This window comes from Balaenoptera borealis (genome assembly GCF_965194805.1).
Source record: "Balaenoptera borealis genome assembly, chromosome: 14".
Taxonomy (NCBI): domain Eukaryota; kingdom Metazoa; phylum Chordata; class Mammalia; order Artiodactyla; family Balaenopteridae; genus Balaenoptera; species Balaenoptera borealis.
The window spans coordinates 89,830,053-89,849,904 of record NC_138875.1 but is presented as its reverse complement, the minus strand read 5'-3'; the positions used below and the strand labels follow the sequence as shown (position 1 = coordinate 89,849,904).

The 19,852-nt window shown below is 49.4% G+C and overlaps 1 protein-coding gene and 1 long non-coding RNA gene across 16 annotated transcripts in view; one reads left to right on the top strand and one right to left on the bottom strand.

The window, feature by feature from the left end:
• Positions 1-19,852, top strand: part of RIMBP2 (RIMS binding protein 2) — a 338,608-nt gene that overhangs the window by 296,011 nt on the left and 22,745 nt on the right. For 11 of the 15 annotated variants that reach the window (XM_082353202.1, XM_082353201.1, XM_082353199.1 and 8 more), the window contains 5 exons: positions 2,418-2,576; positions 5,277-5,984; positions 7,529-7,646; positions 13,910-14,094; positions 14,804-14,972. In XM_082353202.1, coding sequence (XP_082209328.1) covers positions 2,418-2,576; positions 5,277-5,984; positions 7,529-7,646; positions 13,910-14,094; positions 14,804-14,972 — 1,339 coding nt within the window. The remainder of the gene's footprint in view (positions 1-2,417; positions 2,577-5,276; positions 5,985-7,528; positions 7,647-13,909; positions 14,095-14,803; positions 14,973-19,852) is intronic. The other 4 variants (XM_082353194.1, XM_082353193.1, XM_082353196.1 and 1 more) reach the window with 1 other exon arrangement.
• Positions 10,235-13,901, bottom strand: LOC309610409. Its single transcript, XR_014233916.1, has 2 exons — positions 12,355-13,901; positions 10,235-11,591 (listed from the first exon to the last, which is right to left on the bottom strand). It is a non-coding gene; the product is annotated as an uncharacterized lncRNA (long non-coding RNA).

Genomic DNA, 19,852 nt, shown 5'->3' with positions numbered 1-19,852 from the left:
CTGTGTGAGTATCCGTTCATGGGCTGATTTCGTGCTTCAGGTGAGTCTCCAGGTAACCGCCTGGTCTCAATTTAGGCAAAACCTACCATTTGTTTCTTTACTTTCGTTCATCAGGCAGATGTGTGATGAGCATCTGCTAAGTGCTAAGCATCATGGGAGATTCAGAAATTAAACGGTCGGCATCCCACCCTTGGAGGGACAAAATGTCAGGGCTTCTCGTCCCAGACCAGGCTCACAAGTGACAAATCCATCCAATGTGGATTTGGTCTCCAATTTCTGATTAAGCGTATTCCAGTGGGAATGTCCTTTAATGGTGTCAAGACCTAAGTCTGGGCAACAGGAAGAGTGGGGCCTGGAGAGTCCTGAGATCTTGAGATGTCAGAGCTTGAAAACCCCTCAGATGTCAGATCCTCCAGCCCCCTCAACACACAGCTCTGCAGCAAGGCAGTGTCACAACCTCGCCAAGAAGAGGGCCTTGGAATCTCACAGACTTGGAATCATTTCCTGGCTCTGTCACTGCTAGTAGTAGGCAAGTTACTCACCTTCTCCAACCATCAGGTTCTTTATCTAAAAGATTAAAATAATTCTATTTGCATTCATTTAAACACAAGAAATGGAATGCCCAACTAATAATGACTAAGATAACAAAGACATTTCATTCTCCCACATCGCAGGAAGTCTCAGGTAGGAGGTTGCAAGGTTGATTCAGCTGCTCAATTGTGTCCCGGCTCTAGGTTCTGAATCTTCCATTCTTTTGGCCTTTCCCTCATGGTTACAAAGTGGCTGCCATTGCTCCAATCGTCACACTTTCATATGACAGCACCCCAAGAAGGAAGGAAGGAAGGGAGGGAGGGAGGGAAGGGAAAAAGGAGGGGGGCTTTCTTCTCAGGCACATCTCTTTTAACTGGTAGAAAAATCTTTTCCAGAAGCTCCATCAAGACTTCCCATGACATCTCACTGGGCAGAAAAGAGGAATAGGAGTCCTATGAATGGCTTATCCATGATGTATTTGGCAAACAGCAGACACCTCCTTCCATCCCATGGGTTTATTACTAACTCATCATTGGGTTTGAATCCAGTGAGATTGTGTTCTCGAGGAGAGTTCCTTCCCATTTGCCTTGGGAAGACCTCTTTCAAACCAACCTGATCTTTGTTCATTCATTTAAAATCAATTCACTTTTACGTCTTCTCTGCAGTGCCTGATTGAAAGAATTAGGGCTGGAGCAGCTCAAACGCTGACACACAGACTTCTCAGGCTGAGAGCATCTAGGCCACTTCTCTGAGGGCTCGGCTGGGTCGGGACCCCCAGCCTGGGCACTCACGCTGCCTTCCCATCAGCGGGCCGGGAACTTAGTGCCACTCAGGTGCTGACACGTCTTTATCTAGAGGAGCGATTGAAACTGGGGTATTTTTAATAAACGTGTCTCGAGATGCTATTAAATACACTTGTCTGGTCGCCCACCAGGAGAAGAAAGAAATTGCTCTTAATCGATGCCATCCAGCAGAAACAAAATAGCTTTATGCATGTTTGGGGCTCATAAACCTGAGCTCGTAGGGTGTGCAGTTTGAGTTGCTGCAAATACTCGAGATGCTGAATAATGGACGCTTGCTTTGAGGGTGGGAACGGGACCGCTGAATTGAACCAGCCCCAAAATCCCCAGACCCCATCAGGGCTGCTGGTGGTTCAGTTTACACGTTAGCAAGCTACTTGTACTTACTTTTCTGTTGACCCTTTCCCGCCGTCCCCAGACTCCTCCCCAAGCACCCCCAGGAGCGGGCCTTCCCCGGTGTCAGTGACCAAACTGGGCACAGAGTGGGCACACCACACAGGGAGGTCCCACCCTGCCCGGACTGGGCTGGTCTTTGACAACCCAGTGTGTGCCCGTGTGTGAATTTTAGACTACCTGGTTTTCTTAAACCTCTTAGGCGCCCTTAACGGTGCATTTGCACCCACCTGCCTGCCACCCAGCACTCTCTGCTCCCTGACCCTAGATGCAACGTACATGCTCACGGGGCCTCGAGTCCTGCTGCCACCTGAGCTTACAACCTGTCGCTTGAGCCTTTGTCCAGCCACTAAGTCGGAGAGGCTGACGGTACCCAGAAAAGTGATGTTTTCCTGTGTGTCTTGTGAGCCCCCTGGCGTTCTGTCCTGCCAAGAGCCCAAGGAGTCTCTGCCTGCCCCCATCCAGATTTCGAGTTGGGAGGCCCCGTCTGGTCCTCTCTCTGCCATCGCAGCTCGCCGCGGGCTTGGGGACTACGATTGCCTCACCTCTGAGGTGGGCGGCTCTCACCCAGACACCCAGACACGACTCTGAGCTCAGAAGTGGGCAAAGCAGGGGAGGGCCAGCCAGGAGGGGCCCCGGGTACTCCCGCATGCTGGAGCTGCCCCTCCATCTGCATCCCCTTCTCCTGCCCAGCCGCACTGTTGCCATGGAGACGAGTACCACACGGAGAGCAGCCGGGGGTCCGACCTCTCGGACATCATGGAGGAGGACGAGGAGGAGCTCTACTCTGAGATGCAGCTGGAGGACGGGGGCCGGAGGCGGCCCAGCGGCACGTCCCACAATGCCCTCAAGGTCAGTGCCCAGGGGCGCCGGGCCCCTCCCCGCCATCCCCACAGTCGCCCCATCCCTGTCCCTTTGCCGGGCTATGAGGCCGGCGCCAGAGGCACCTGGCCCTGCAAGCAGAGCCCACAGATTTGCATGGGCTTCGCTCACTATTGAGTCTGCGCTCGGGGTCTCCTGTCCCTCCTCTTTCCCAAAATTCTGGGTGAAGGAGTCTGGGAGAGTCCGCTGGGCACCCCCAGGGACACCCAGCTCTGTACCAAGAGCTGAATCGGACAGAATAGAACAAAGAAGATTCCCCCCCTGCCAAACCCCTGGCTTTCGTGTCCATCCACAGAGGAGCAGGGGCTGGGAGGGCAGGAGTCCGCCTCTGAGTCAGACTGGAGACTGGGAGCTGGCGGAGTCGTGCAAAGGTTCTCAACCGAGGTGGACGCTGCTGGACTGCGGGAGGGCCAGGGGGCGGGGATGTCAGAGGAGGTCAGAGGAGGGTCCGCCCTCCTGGAGGACAGCGGGGTCCACACACGAGCCCCTTCTCAGACACCTCCCCCCAGGGGCCCCGGCATCCTCCGCTTCTGCCTCTGGTGTAGCCGCCAGCGAAGGGTTTGATGGGGGGTCACCTTGACCGAGATGGAGCTCGAGGCCCCAGGACGCACCAGGAGCCGTCCTGCTGCTGCCGCTGCCTGTTGCAGTGAGCATCTGTTCACTCGGCACGAGCTGGTCGCCCCTGTGGGCCAGGCCCTCCGCCAGGCTGGGGTATGAGGATGGATGTGACCTCCGAGCTGCAGCTGCTCCCAGCCCAGCGGGGGAGGCAGACAAAGGGCCGGGAGCTGGTCGGGCCGCTGTGGGGTTTTCACATGACAAGGGCCTTGGAGAGGAAAACCCCGCCCGACCCCCGCCTTGCTCTGGGAACACAGAGCCGTGCATTTTGAACGGTGGACAGAAGGCGACATCCAGATCTGAATGCCAGCTCAGTGCCCGCTTGTGTAGACCAGACTGACTGACGTTCTCCCAGCAAAGGCCCCCCGCAGGGCTGGCGACGCTGTCACTAGAGAACATGACAGATCCCCGTGCAAACCCCACCGGCCCCCCTCCTCCCCGGCCCCGTGCCGCCGTCCAGCAGGAGTCACGGTGACCTTTCTCGGCGGAGGAAGGTCCCAAGCTGCCCGCGGTCCAGCCTGACCTGCTCCCCATGCTTCCCCACGAGCTGGGCCGGCGAAGCGTATCTGCTTCCCCTCCCCTCCCCTCCCCTCCCCTCCCCTCCGCCGTGACGCTTCTGGGATGATACTTCCTGCACGGTGTTAGCAGAGAAACCAAAGGTCACCGTGTCTCCCGGGGAGAAGGCCCAGAGGGCAAGTTCAGGGATCTGGACTCCTGGTTTCTTTTCAGACACTCCAAGACTTAGCTTGGGGATCCGGCCCGCGGGCTCACCTTCCCACGTGGTAGCCCCGGTGGCTCACGTGCGCCCCGCCTGGCGCCCGGGGCGGGGTCCCTGCTTCCTCGCTCTCCCTCCTCACCTCCGTGCTCCCCGGAGTAGACGCCCTCCGTGGGGCTCTCGTGAGCAAATGAGCGAAGCGTGTGCCACGCCCTCCTCGCCTGGCCCTCGTGGGCTCCAGACCCGCGGCAGACGCGGCCCTGGGTCACCCCGCCAGGTCCCCGTGCGCGCGGGGCCCACAGGCCGCTGGGCTAGGGGACAGGGAAGCAAATCCGCTGCTCCCACGCGGAGGCGGCTCTAACGCGCGTCCCCGGAGGCCCGTGGCGGGGCAGACGGTGGGCTTACGGCTTCGTGGAGTCACTGGAGTGTCCCAGGAGGCGCGCCCAGCGGGCCGGTTCAGCGGGAGCAGAGGAGGGGGCTGAGGGCAAATCCGGAGAGAGAACCACATCCGGGACAGGGGGCGTGGGGTGTCCGCCCCTCGACATCCATTAGGCCCCTCTGGGTGGGCCAGCCACCCTACTGGCGGGGACACGGCTCCTCGCTGGGGGCCTCGCGGTCCAGGCTGTGGAGGAGAGACAGGCAGGCCTTTGCAGACACGGACAGAGCAAGACCGTGCCCAGAGCCGTGACTTCGGGGAGCTCGGTGCCGAGGTCCCCGCGTTCACAGCCTGAGATCTGAGCCAGGGAGAGAGGCCATGGGTTACTGCGCACGAGGATGGATTTCAGAGGGTGCTGAGAGCTTAGATGGACGTGCAGAGTCCAGTGGCGTGGCCGGGTTGGGGTCCCCGTTTCGTGAATCATCTCCAGTTGCCGGCGGCCCACGGCAGCTGCCTTCCGAGTTTCTGAAGGTGCAGCCGGCGGGCAGCGGGCTCAGACGTCCCTGCCTCTGGGTGTAGCCGCGTCACAGATCCTAGCGCCTCGGTCAGCGTGAGGCCTCCTGCCACTATCCTCCCTGCACCCGCGGCCCAGCTGCCACTCTTCCGTTGTTTGGGCTGCATGGCTGGTCCTGAGGGCATCAGGCCGCTCTGCGTGCGCTCTGCCCAGCCCCCCTGCTCCGGCGCCATCCGTCTAACCCATTCTGTTCTCATTCCAGAGCCCCGGCCAGAGCATGCCATCTGCCCCTCCCCCCGCTCCCCTCCCCCACGAGTACAAGCATGCTTTCTGCCCCTCATGGCCTCGGAGACTAATTCTGTCTGTATTTTCTTTCCTTCCCTCGGCCCCACTTCATATCTGATCACACACTGACTCGCGGCACCTGTTCTAACACACCACCCCCTTAAGGAGTGCTCTAAGAATAGGACCACTGAACGTGCTTTCTTGGAGCTGCCCGAGTGCCCCCAGCAGACTCACCACAGTAAGAAGCTTTTCAGTATCCCCGAAGTAGCCGAGGAGGATGGAGAGCCCTGTGAGTTCTCGTACAAGCAGGGCGTAGGGGTCTCCTCCAGGGCCCGGACCCGGCTGGCCAGAGAGCCCAGGCCCGCCAGGCCCTGCAGGGGGCACGAGGCCCCGCTTGGCTCCCGGGTCCCTGCGAAACCCAGGGGCCCCCGGGCCGAGGACTTCGTGTTCGAAGACAGAGGCTGTCGGTTCAGCCGCTCGGCCGCCAGGAGCCCGGACAGCGGCCTGGACTGTGGCAGCGAAGAGGAGGAGACGCGGTTTAGTTTCAGAAGCCCCGCTGCCCAGTGCAGCCCCGGCCCCGGGCACTGCCCCTGCAGGACGGGCCTGAGGCCCCTGCTGGCCCGGCGCCGGACGCTGACCCGGCAGAGCAGCGTCGAAGAAGATTCTGGGGAGCCAGTGGAGGCCGGCCATGTCGTCAGGAGCGATGAGGCCCAGCCGAGCCCGGAGAGGTCCGCCCCCAGCAAGTACAGCTGGGACGAGCCCGGGGGCCGTGAGGACTTCCGGGATGTCTGGAAGAAAAGCATAAAAATGTCCGACAGTAGGGCCAGTGCCAGACACGCCCAGCCTCCTCCCCGGGTTGCAGACGGTCCTTTGGTGTGTGAAGTAAACCTCCCGCTCACATCCGCTTGCCAAACCAATCCGTTTTCATTTCTTCACCTTCTTTTATTTTGGTGTCCATCCCGGGGACTGTCTCTGCTGGCTCTCTTTCATTTTCATGCATCTTTGATCTATGCGGCTTCCCAGTCTTTGGACCATGCTGATGATTTCTTTACTTTGCTTTAGAATGATGACCGCCTACCCCCAAATCAGTGATGAGTGTGGCTGCTTTAATTAAAGGACAACTGAATCTAAATTTTAATTAAGGGTTAGCTGAACTATGACTCTCCAAAAGTTTGGCAACACATACTTTGCAAAATGAACCGCGGGGACTTGCTTATGACTTACTGGTATTACTGAAGGTTTTTCTCTCGTTGTGGTTTTGGTGTTTGGTTGTGGTTGGTTTTGGCCTTCATCTATCACTGAAAAAAAGTAGAGAACAATGATTGAAGAGATCCGTTTTTGCATCTGTTTCCAAAGGTTTTCTTTTTCTTTTTTTTTCCTGTTTCTTTCCTGCGACCAGTTTTCAGAATGACTTTTCCATCATCAGCTCTAGACCCATCCCCCTGCCTTGTCTTCCAGGCTTGTGAGTGGTTTTCAAGAGTAGGGATTCCTTCAAGGCTTCATTCATCTCTATATTGTGTCCTCTTTTCAGAACATTTGCTCCTGTCATGCTGAACTTTTCCATGAAAACACAGGTGAGACATCCCAGGGTTCCAGGCCCTGGGTCTGAGCCGGTGCAGTTTGTGATATGTCCACTAGAGGGCGCCGATCCACAGCCCCACCGACACCAGCAAACTGCAGCTCACTCACTCCCTGTTCCCCGCCTGTAACAGACTAATTTCCGTAACTCCCACCCCCCCCCCCCGCCCCCCGTTCCTTCCCTGTGTCCCTGAAAACTTCCTGACTCAAATTACCAGTGAGCTGGAGGTTTTGCTTCGATTCTCATATATGATGCGATGCAAACCTGTAGCGTGAATCAGAGGCAGACTTATCCGTAAAGGAGGACCGTTCAGGTTAGCCCTGGAATGTGATTGGTGTCTTTGGATTAGGGCCAAGATGTTGCCATGAGTTTCCAAGCTGATAACACACAGAAACTTCTGAGTTTTCGGTAACCTCACATGCAACTTTGCCCAAGCGGGACATTTGGAAACGCAGTGTTTCCCCCGCTTTTGTGGTCTCTGGAGGGGCTGTGCTGAGACTAGGAAAGAGGGGGCGAAGGTGTGACGAGTCGCCTTTAAGCCACTCTCACTGTGGTTCGAAAGATTTGGCTTCGGCGGCAGTAGCGGCAACAGAAAGGTGCCTCCCGAGGGATGCTCTCTCGCCCCCACCCGTGCGTGGTGAAGCACGTGTGCTGTAGAAGACGGGGTGCCTGGGGTGAGCACTTTTTCCTCTTTCAGGTTATTCAGCTAACCTTTCAGTTAAAAGCTAAGTTTAGTTGCCTTTAGAGCTTCTGCTTCTAAGTTGAATTGATTTGGCTGACAATTCTTTCCTTCCCACGGCTGGCAAGCCTTCTGACCGTGTTGTTGTTTTGTCTTTAGATTTTAGGAAACCCGGTGACTGCTGGACGGGCTGATCGGGTGGATCTTGTGGGCCGGAGGTTTCCCCACGGCAGTGCTGGCCGCCACAGGTCCCGGCCAACGATGGTCCCGTCTGCCGGTTAGTGGGCCTGATGGAGGCCTCCTTCTTTCTTTTAACCACAGAGCGCGTGGCTGCTTGGTCCTCCATCTAAATATTTTTTAAAAGTCATTAGGAATAGCATTTTCAACTAAGTACAGAACACACTCGGTTATTTATGGCAGAAGAAGGCAGAAACAGCACAAGACAAATAAAACCGAAATTTAAGTATTCTCAAAATATACTGACTTTTGACAGCAGTCTTCTCCCTACCAGTTTTTCTTTTTTCACTGCAGAGGCTGCCATGATAGGCATTGAAGAGATGGTGACAGGCCATCTCCCCACCTCCTAGTTCATGCTCTCGTGAGATGCTCATGGTCACAGCAGCAGAGGCGGGGATGGTGGCCGAACTCCAGATATCTAAACAAGCCCTGAGTCCATGGAGAGTTATCTGTATGCGTGAAACACTTGGACAACTGGGGTTGAAAGTTATGAAAAACACCAGGAGGCCTGAATGTGTGCCCTGAACTGTGTGTTGACCCCGCCCATCTGGTCACCTCCTTGTGCATGAGTCATTCTCTGGCATCCAATTCCATTCTCTTAATTACTTTTTGGAATTCAGCCAGCCGTGCTGAAAGCTGTCATTGTAGTCATTCTAATCAATCCTCTAAGAGGGGAATGTGGCTGAAGGTCAGATGGGAATCTTTCTACTACTGGAATGAGCCCCAGCAAAACAATTCCAAAAAGTATTATGCACAAGATAATGGAATCTGGTAATCAGCACAAATAAACTAGCTTTGTGTGAAAACACACACACACACACACAAACACGAAACAAAGCAAGAGACCCACTCATGGAACAGAAGTAGATGAGAGCAAAACATCTTGATCTGGCGAGACAGGGCTCAAGGAAGACAACCCGTGGAGGTCCAGACACCTGAAAACACAGCCCCAATCAAATTTAAATAGCTAAGGTTTAAAAGACAATCGGGCTTCGTTCACATCAGCCAAAAATAATTAAAGACTTTATACAGCAGTACAGATCCCCTGAAATTTCATCCTTCTTTCAGGCGTTTCTTCCTCATAGAGCCCAAACAATAGGGAAACAAAAGTTTCCTTTTCCATCTTTACAGTTTTTAGAATGTTTTTATTTTTATCAGTAAAAAATTTCATAGACTGTTAACCGACCTTTGAAAACACAGAGTGTATTCGTTTAGCTGAAAAATAACAAAATAAGCCGAAATATAAACAAAATCAGCTGGAAAACACCGGTTTCACTTGTTACAGATGCACTAGCAGAGTTCTGTATGTACTAAGCTTACTCTGTTTTTGAGTGTTGTACACTGCTGCCACATCTCTCAGAGCTTCGTTTAATTTGTGTATAATTCCCGCTGTAGCAATTACAGAGGTGCTCCTGGCTTGTAAGATAAATGACTTGTCGAGACTGACTGTCTTGAGGAACGAGGTGGGGACCAGTTCAAGACTGTTCTTCCTGTTGAGCTTGGTTCCTGAGTCCTCATTCGACTGTGACTTTGATGAGTGAAGGCTCATCACATGAACTGCCACTCTTCCCGTGGCTGAAGATTAATGCCGCAGCACCAAGAAGGGGTGTGCTCGGGAGGAGGTCTCGTGGGTCTCCTACTCCAGTCTCCTAGGATGGAGAAGGAGAGTCTACAGGACTGAAAATAACGGTGCTACACATTGCCAGCTGGGCAAGGGAGTAAAGGAAAACATCAGTGGACCCACAGTCTCCCCATCAGAGTCTCTAACAATCATTCAGTCAGTTTTGTCTTAAGGTAAAGAATGCAGAAGGCTGCACACGTGTCTTAATTTCGGTAAGACACTAGCTACGTTGGTAAAAACAGAGTAGTGCTGTGGTAACAGCTTAACCAAAAAGTCTGTTAATAACAGAATTCAAAACATGTTAAATAAATCCGTGATACAGTTGCTTTCACTGTACCTGATTTCTCATCATGGAGAAATGCAAGAAATCACGTAAAAGGCATAATTAATATCAAATACTTTATATATTCATACACATATATACATACACAGACTGAAGAACCTATTATAATTTCAGAAGACAAAAGTGAATCATGGGACTTCCCTGGTGGCGCAGTGGTTAGGAATCCGCCTGCCAATGCAGGGGACACGGGTTCGAGCCCTGGTCCAGGAAGATCCCACATGCCGCGGAGCAACTAGGCCCGTGCGCCACAGCTACTGAGCCTGTGCTCTAGAGCCCGCGAGCCACAACTACTGAGCCCTCGAGCCACAACTACTGAAGCCCGCGCGCCTAGAGCCCGTGCTCCGCAACAAGGGAAGCCACCGCAATGAGAAGCCCGCACACCACAACAAAGAGGAGACCCTGCTTGCTGCAACTAGAGAAAGCCTGCGTGCAGCAACGAAGACCCAACGCAGCCAAAAATAAATAAATAAATTTATTTATTTATTTAAAAAAAAAAGAGTGAATCGTGTTCAGCAGCTACCAAAAAAGAAGAGAATCATGCCCCAAACCCTAGGAAGTGAATAGTCAGTGACGTGTGAACAGAGTATTTTCCTAGATCTAGTCCCTGTGTAACCGGAAGTGGGGTCTGGCTACTCGCTGCTCAAAAGCCAATAAAGAGGCCAGGTTGGTGAAAAGTTTGCTTTATTTTGGATGCTGGCAACCAGGTGGTGGTGGGGGACGCCTGTCCAAAGGCCGACTCCCCCCTCCCCCGACAGTCGGGGGCAAGCGCTTTTATAGACGGAGGGAGGGGCCTACGTGCAGAACCAGCACAGGCAGCTCCGACAGGCATCTTGAACTTGGTCATCGGTGGTCAGACCAGTGTCATCTTGATGGTTTTAGGTACAGTGAGTCTTCAGTTCTAGGGTTGGATTGTTCCCATTTCCTTGAGGCCAGTTCTGGAATTGTGGCAGCTCATGTCATGGCTACAGTCTGGTCATCGTGTAGTTAACTTCTCCACCTGGTGTGGGTTTCAGTGTCTACAAGACAGCTCCCAGGACACGGCTCAGGATAGTATCTATAGCCCTTGAGGAGGAACTAAAGGTCTCTGATTATGCTTAATGACTAAACTATTATTATTGGGTCTCCTTTGTGTTCCTTTGCTTCTGCATTTTCTCACTTCTCTGATTAAACTTATTCTTTGGCTAAAGTTTTTCCGCAGACAAAAGGTAGGCGGAGGACATGGGGTGGGCAAGAATCTGCTCTGTTTCACCTGTTTAGTTATATTTTTCTTGTGCAAATATCAGCAATTAATACTTTAGAAATCTGCCGTACTCCAAAAGCATCCATTTTCTTTTTCAGAGGAACTTAAGTCTATAGACCGTATGCTTCCTAAATATATTTTTAATAAGCAATGCATTCACAGTTAAAATATACTATACTTTTAATATACCCTGGGTTTCCTAAATTAAGAAGACAATGCCCCTTCTGATTTAAAAAGATAAAAATTATGTAGCTCCACATCTAATAAATTCTAAATCGTATAATTAGCATAAGGAAAGCCTCAGAACATTGATCAATGACCCCAAAGGAGGATTTCATTGGGTTTGGTTTCTTCCTCTATAATTTTTGCTCTTTGCATTTATCTAGTTATTTACCTGTCAGATGAAAAGGCCCAAGGGTGCACCATTCTAAACATGAAGTACCACATTCAGGAGCATTCTGTTCTTACTAACCGACTGTGCAGGTCTCCACCCCCCTCCCCACATTTTCCCCAGTTATTTTGGCTACTGACCTTGTAGAGCAAAAGGAAATGCAGCACATTTTCTCTGTATCCAGATGGGAAAAATTAAAAATGAATAACTAAAGAAACAAAACTTGGCCCTCTAGAAAGGAGACTCTTCTCCCTGGGTTTCGCTGCAAGGAGAAGATGAGCAGCTGTAAAGTATGTTCCATAGGTGACCCCCTTTTTCTCCGTAGAAATTACATTGGACAGGAACAGTGGAAGCGGTGCCCTTGGTCAGGTAGTGAGGGAAGTAGTTCACCTGTAGAAGACGATGCTTATTCTGGCAGCACAGGCAGCCTTGGGAGCCGACAGGGGCCAGTCATGAGCCCCGACTTTGCACATGGTATGCGGACCCTTCCTCCTTCCTGACAAAGACCCCCTCCCACCCTGGGCCAGGACATTCCACATCAGGGCAGAGGGCGGAGTGCCCACTCCCAGGTCAGACCAGCAGCTAGAGATAAGTTCTTCCTCGAGTCTAGCCTGCCACCAAGAAAGAGAAGGACCTCTCGGTCGCCCACTTTGGTCCCTGCGAAGCCAGATCTCCATGGACACGTTCCATGGTGGCCACTGTTCTCTCCCCATGAGGTCTGATTCTCGCACAGCCTCTCATGCACCTTCTCTGGAGGAAACAGTGCAGTGACATCACACCCACACTTCCGCTCATACACACCAACTCCAAGTGCTCCAACCGCCTCCACCCCATCCCCACTCCTGCCCCCAAACCAGAGAGAGGAGAGAGCCTGTAATGGTGAGGGTGACCCTGCCCGCTGTTTTCACTGAGCATCGGCACTAGCCTCAGATCCCCCCTCCGGTCTCCAGTGCCTAATGCCTCCCACTTGTGCTCGGTGAGATTTGGGACTTAAAGATGTAAAGGCACAGGTTTCCACATATCATGGTGCCTGAACTCGAGCCAACTCCTGAGAGCATGCACTCGATGTGGATTATAGGTGTGACTCCAAAGTCTTGCAGGGTGACGCTGACCTACCCAACCCTCCCCTATGAACTGGCCCCTGTGAACTTGCCTGTACGTTTTGACTCCACATCACTACGTCAACTCAGCTGGAGAAGCCCTGGGAACCCTCTGGGTGCAGCCAAAGCTGTAGCCACAGTGCTCCTTCATTGACATTTCCCTCAGCTGAAATGGCATCCACTGGGTCACATCACCGTTGTGTTAAGTTCCTTCTGCAAATCTCCCACAGTATCTGACTGAATTGAAAACAGGCATCCTTGTTGTGCTCTCACGGTTTTCTCTACCATCAGCCACGAGCACGAGAAACCACTGCATCACTGCATACACCGAGATGTTCATAGTTCACGGGATGGTATACCATTAGCTTCACACTATTCAATTTAGATAACATTGAAAACTAGGGGGAAAAGTATGAGATCTTCTCACTGACTATAAATAAAAGCAAAACCAGTGTGAAGAAATCAGTAAGGCCCCGCTGCTCAGAAGTTTTGTTCCCTAGCAGAAGCGAAGTTACTGAATGTTTAGGTTATCTCAGCATCCTAAAAAGATCCCGAATTCAAATAATGTAAACAGTTCACTGCATTCTAAAAACCAACCTTTCCTGCAGCTAAAGTGCCTTTTTTATTTTTCAACTGCATGTTTCTGCTGGCGAAAGAAGCCGAGGCTCTTGACTCTCCTGCCTCCCCCCACCCCACCCCACCTCTCCTGTGTTTTCCACACACCTGTGACGTCCTCTTCTCCCACTTCCTGTGCTACTTGTGCTGATGACACCAGTTTTGACTGGCTGCTTGTCCCACCCCTACCCTCTCTTCTAATGATTGTGGTTTTTCTCATTTGCTTCCCCACTGATGTTCTGAGCCCTTATTGTGTGGTCAGAACAGTATAATTTACTAGCAGATGTTCATTCTCTCTATATATATTTAAATGTATACATATATAGTGAGATATATGCATATGTATGATGATATCTAATAATACATATGCATATATATTAGGATTTCAAAAAGAATTCTCTTTAGGAGCTCGATGGTAGGTAGACTAGAAACTCAATCCCGCTAGGAAGTCATTAATTCGCTGTAATGCATTTGTTGCCACTTACCTATTTGGGGCTAAGTGAGCAGCTTGGTCACCTATATCAAACTTTGACTAATGTACAGATGCATTTCAACGTCCATGTGCTCTGGCTCGGCTGTTAGGGACACACACAGAGGGTCTCCGGGTCTCTGGCCCCTGAACAGGCCTGTGCGGCCGTGTCCTAATCCCGAGGACTCGCCCACCTGGCGCTCAGGGCTGCCCTGCGGGGAGGTCGTTGAGACAAAGTCCTTTATCTCTCACTGTCTTCACACGCAGCACACCTAGGGTCATGCTGGTGCGTGTGTTGTATACTAGTTATTTGCTTGTCAAACCCATCTGTCGAGATGATCCATTTCTGCCTGCATATTAAGCCACCCATTTTTTTGAAAGACAAAAGTTAAAGTGCCACAGCCTCCCAAAGTGTGGGAGTTTCCAAAACCACACTTCCTATAACAGCTCATGTTTCTGGGTAAAGCTGGGGGATGGCCATGGGAATTACTTAGCACCCTGTCCTTTATCCCACACGCTCCCAGATGAGTACGGTGGGCGGAACCGGCTTTCTCCAGACTTCTACGAAGAGTCAGAGACGGACCCTGGGGCGGAAGAGCTCCCGCCCCGGATCTTTGTGGCTCTTTTTGACTACGACCCCCTCACCATGTCCCCGAACCCAGATGCTGCGGAAGAGGAGCTTCCCTTTAAAGAAGGGCAGATCATCAAGGTGGGGGCTTGGCTGGGGGTGATGGGGAGGGCACGGTGGGGGGAGTAAGGGGGGAGGATGGGGAGGGGGCACTCGCCAGACCCAAGTTCCTTAACACGTCACAACGACAAGCTGCTTTCTCTTGCATTCGACATTCAGCCTTCCTCTCAGCAGAGGAGGGGGGCCTGAGTCTGGAGTCGGAACGAAGAAGCAGGATGCTCCCTAGGAGAGGGGAAAGAGCCTTGAGTCCTAAGTTTGCAGATTTCCAAAAGGGCACTGACAACTCGCCTTTGAAAGTGGTCCTAATGTTTGTCTGATAAAACGGGGCCTTTAAAGGATGGTGATGCTTACCCCACAGAATAGTACCCGCAGAATCTCTTCGTTAGTTGAGATTTTTTTCACTCCTAGAATATCCGACAGTGGCACTGTCTTCTTAATGGAAGAACAATTTGCACTTCTAAGTGGGGTGGGGTCTCATCACCTGGTCTCAGCTAGCAGCCCCCCTCCTTGATGGGAGGCTCAGGGGCTGTCCAAACCCTGGAGGAGAAACAGGTTCTTAGAGGTAGCGATGTATAGGGCGAGGGCTACATGTACACATTTACACCCACGTGCCGGTCGTTTTGATGTTCTTCAAGTCTGTTTCTGACTGGATATGACTCTACCGTGAGTAGAGCTGATGTATTTCTGAACCAGCCCAGCCCAATGCCTTAACTTCTTCCCACGGCTTCAGGTTTACGGTGATAAAGATGCTGATGGATTCTACCGCGGGGAAACCTGCGCTCGCCTTGGCCTTATTCCTTGTAACATGGTCTCTGAAATCCAGGCAGACGATGAGGAGGTGATGGACCAGCTTCTCAGACAAGGCTTCCTCCCCCTGAACACACCTGTGGAGAAAATAGGTAAGAGGCAACCCCTTGCTCACCTGTGAACCTGTAGGCTGCGAGGCTCCTGCCCTCCTGAGGGTTTCATAGCACAAAACACCAGCTCAGAGCAGGAGACAGCGCTGAGCAGGATCCCACCTGCACCATCTGAATGTGTCAAAGGAAATCTGAGTGTTAACCATCGGCTTTTCTTGGGCAAAACCCACTCAGTAAACCAGGCTTGTAATAGTCTTGCTGCGATATGGACATATAGGCATCTAAATATTTATGAAAACACAGATGATCTTCTCAGGGAAGATGAAGTACAGCCTTGCTTACTAAAGGTCTATCACATCTAGAAAATAAACAACTGCTTTTGGGTTGTTCTGGACTGAATGTGTCCCCCCAAAATTCATTCGTTGAAATCCTGATCCCCAATGTGATGGTATTAAGAGGTGGGGCCTCTGGGAGGTGATGAGGTCATGAGGGTGGAGCCCCCCATGGATGGGATTAGTGCCCTTATAGAAGAGACCGCAGAGAGGCCCCTCACCCCTTCCATCATGTGAGGACACTGTGAGAAGTAAGCCGTCTGTACGCCAGGAAGGAGGGAAGAAGGTCCTCACCAGACACCAAGCCAGCCAGCACCTTTGTCTTGGACCCCCAGCCTCCAGGACTGTGAGAAATAGATATTTGTTGTCTAAGCCACCCAGTCTGTGGCACTTTGTTATATCAGCCTGAATGGACTAAGACACTGGTAATATACTTTGAACATTGCCTATCTGTGATAAATTTCAAAGGATGATGGGGCAGTGTTATGCCTTCCATTCTTCCGGTGAATTTTGCTTATCCAAAGGCATAAAAGATTATTACCCTTTAATTTGGATACTAAATGCCTTTGTTTATCTTGAACCACTCTGCAGCACCAGTGAGCCAGCCAACAGCAAAACTGTTTTCAGCAACATTACATTTATGATCTTTAATTTTTCCCATGTGCAAGGAAAATCTACTCATTCAAAAGGCCTCTACTTTTTCTAAATAGCTGTAGACAGAAATACCTGTTTTATGTCATTCATATTTAAAGTTTTAATACTTCAAAACATTAGATTCACTTCTAAATGACACTCCGAAGACAAAATTCAGTGGTTAAAGAATATGCATGGTTTTAAGGATAAACACAAAATCAAATAAAATGCCTCAGACTTTTTGGTATTAATGAGCTCATGGTCTCAAGTTACGATCCACATCGAAGAGTCGAGGTTTCATATGATTAAATTGCCCAGATTAAATCCATGAGACTGCGGCTCTCTGAGCCCCTCTCACCATCCACTCCCTTGCATTGCTGTCTTCTTTCCTGAAGTGAACAGTGAGTGTTCATAGAGGGAACGGGCTCTGTGCACCACGAACCCAGGGAGCCTAGGAGTGATCTGCTAAAAACCAGAAACTTGATTTACGTGATCAGTTAGATTAAATGTCTTTTTATTCCATTCTAGTTTTCTAAATGTGACTAGTTGAGGGAACCAAGCTGAGATAATCTGCTTGCCCTTCTATTATTAGGAAATAGCCTTCTTCATGGTGAAAGACTGAATGCTTTCCTCCCAAGACTGGGAGTAAGGCTGCAATGTCTGCCCTCACCTCTTCTTTCCAGCATCACGCAGAGCGTGCGGTAAGGGGAGAGCCAGGAAGCAGCGGTACACAGAATGAAAAGGTGACATGAAAATTTACTTTAAAAATCTCACATATCGATAAGTAAAGCTCCTAGAACTCACAAGTGAGATTAGCGAGGCCAATGGATACAAAAGCAATGGTATTTCCATAGGTTAGCAATGAAAAATTTGAGATTTAAATTTAAAAAGTAATACCACTTAACAGTAACACAATGCAGATGTGAAATACTTACGGTTAAATCTAACAAAATATGTGCAGGATCTGTATGCTGAAAACCATAAAACACTGATGAAAGAAATCAAAGAATCCCTGAGTATATAGAGATAGAGTGCTCATAGACTTAATATTGCTAAGATATTAAGATGTCAAATATCCCCAAACTGACCTATAGATTTCATCACAACTGCAATGAAGGTCTGCACAAAGGTTTATGTAGAATCCATAAGCTAAATCTTTCATGCATATGAAAAGTCAAAGGAACTAAAATCGCTAAAACAATTTTTTAGAAGAACAGAAGTGGAAGACTCACGTAACTTGATTTTAAGACTCACTATAAAGGCAAACTGATCAAGACCATGTGGCATTGGAGAAAGGCAGACACACAGATCAACAGAACAGAACGGAGACCAGAAACAGATCAACGCATACACGGTCAGTTGATTTTCAACAAAGGTAAAAATGCAGTTCAATGGAGAAAGGATAGTCTATTCAATAATAGGTGCTGCAATTATTGGACATACACAGGCCAAAAATCAATCTCAAGCCATAGTCTCACCATATTAAAAAACTTAACTCAAGATGGAACACCGTCTTAAATATAAAAACAAAGACTATAAAACTTCTAGAAGAAAACATAGGAGAAAAACTGTGATGATCGGGCAACAATTTCTTTGATATGATATATTTTAAAAATTGTGTTAGACGTCATCAAAATCAAATACTTCTCAGCGTAGAAAGACACCATTAAGAGGATGAAAAGAGAAGCCACAAGCTGGCAGAAAATATTTGCGAGTAACTCAGCAGAAAGGGATTTATATTTAGAATACAGAAAAAACTTTCAAAACTTGACAATTAAAAAAAACCCCAATAAACAGAAGTTGAGTCACGGATGTAGAAAACAAACTTCTGGTCACCAGGGGATGGGGAGAGAGGGATAAATTGGGAGATTGGGATTGACATATACACACTACTGTATATAAAATAGATAACTAATAAGAACCTGCTGTATAGCACAGGGAACTCTACTCAATAGTCTGTAATGGCCTATATGGGAAAAGAATCTAAAAAAAAAAAAAAAAAAAGAGTGGATATGTGTATATGTCTAACTGATTCACTTTGCTGTACACATGAAAATAATGCAACATTGTAAATGAACTATACTCCAATAAAAATTAAAAAAAAATTTTTATCATAAAAATTAAATAAAACCATCAATTAACAAATAAAAAAATAGCCCAATAAAAATGTTGACAAAAGATTTGAAGAGATCCCTTACCAAAGAAGATATATGGATGGTAAATAAACATATGGAAAAATGCTTAACATCATTAGTGAATAAAGCCATGATGAGAAACCAACACGCACCCACTAGAATGGCTAAAATGAAAAAGACTGCTCATACCAAGTATGGGCAAGTGTGGAGCAACTGGAACTCTCGTTTGCTTGCGGTGTTACTGAACCAGACTTGGGTCCACTCACCTGATACGCAGCAAAGATAGTTTATTGACATCAGGTTGTGGTGAAGGAAAGTACAGCATTTATTGCAGGTGCCAAGCGAGGGGAACAGGCAGCTCATGCTCAAATGAACCAAACTCCCAATGGCTTTCAGGGAAGGGTCTCTAAAGCAAGGTGAGGGAGGGGTCTGCCGGGTGCCCGGTCAGCTCGTGGACCTTCTTCTGATTGGTTGGTGGTGAGATAATTGGGAATCAACATCATCAATCTTCTGGTTCCAACCGGTCTGGGGTCTACGTGCTGGTGGTCGGCAGTTAACTACTTCCACCTTCTGGAGGTTTTAGTATCTGTAAAACAGCTTTCAGAATAGTACCTAAAGCCCTTGAGGAGGAACTAAGGATCCTTGACATTGTTTTCTAGCTAAACTATTGTTATTTTGTGTTGCTTGACCTTTTTCCCTTGTTTCCACATTTTCTCACGTCTCTGATTAAATCTGCTCTTTGGAACTCGGGGAAGGCCTAGGAGGCTAAAGCTTTTCTGCAAACAAGAGGCAGGGGACACCGTGTGGCAGGGGGTGGGGTCTGTCCCCAGGAAGGCCCTGTAGGGTTCTGCTCAGTTTCACTGGAGTGTAAGATGGTACAACCACTTTGCAAAACAGGTATGGGTTCCTGTAAAGTTAAACCTACACTTACAATCCAATCCTATCCACTCCTGTATACTTACCCAAGAGGCATGAATACATGTTCACACAAAAAGCTGTGCATGAGTGTTTATGGTGGTTTGACTAATAATCACTGATAAGGGGAAACAACTCAAATGTCTTCCAGCTGGTAAATGGATAAAATAACTGTGGTGCATCCATACCATGGGATACTACTCACCGATAAAAGTAGAACAAACTATTGATCCGTGCAGTAGCATGAATGGATCTCAGATGCATTGTCCAAAGGAAAGAAGCCAGTCCCCAAAAGCTACATCTGTGTGATGCCATTTAAACGATATTCTGAAAAAGGCAAAACTATTGGGACAGAAAACAGACCAGTGGTTACCCAGGCTGGAGGTGACAACAAGGGGGCATAAAGGAATTTTGGGGGGTGACGGAGCTTCAATATCTTGACGGCTGTGGTGGTTATAAGACCTCATGAGCTTATCAAAACTTGCTGAATTGAGCACTAGAAAGAGTGAATAGTATTGTATGTAAACTACACCTCAGTACAGAACATGTGTATTGTTATTGCCCGCTTCAGAAGTTCATCCCTGCAGAAAACATCCCCTGTGAAGTTAGCAATGTTTAACAGCACTGTAATTAACCTCTGGTTACCACTATACTTTGCTTCAAGGAAGCATAGGTCCTGCAGGTCCTGCAGGTCCTGCAAGGGTGTGCTTGCTTATTTTAAATGAAAGCAGTGATTCTTGACCAGGAGCTGAGGGTTGAATTTTGCACATCCACTGCGGGCCCTATACCTGCCGCAAACCACTGCAAAGCCGCGTAACTAACGTTAGTTGCTTTCAAAACACCTGCCTTTGAGAGTTTTCATTTCTATGTTTTGAATTCCAAAAATTAATTGGAGGTGAAAAGCAGC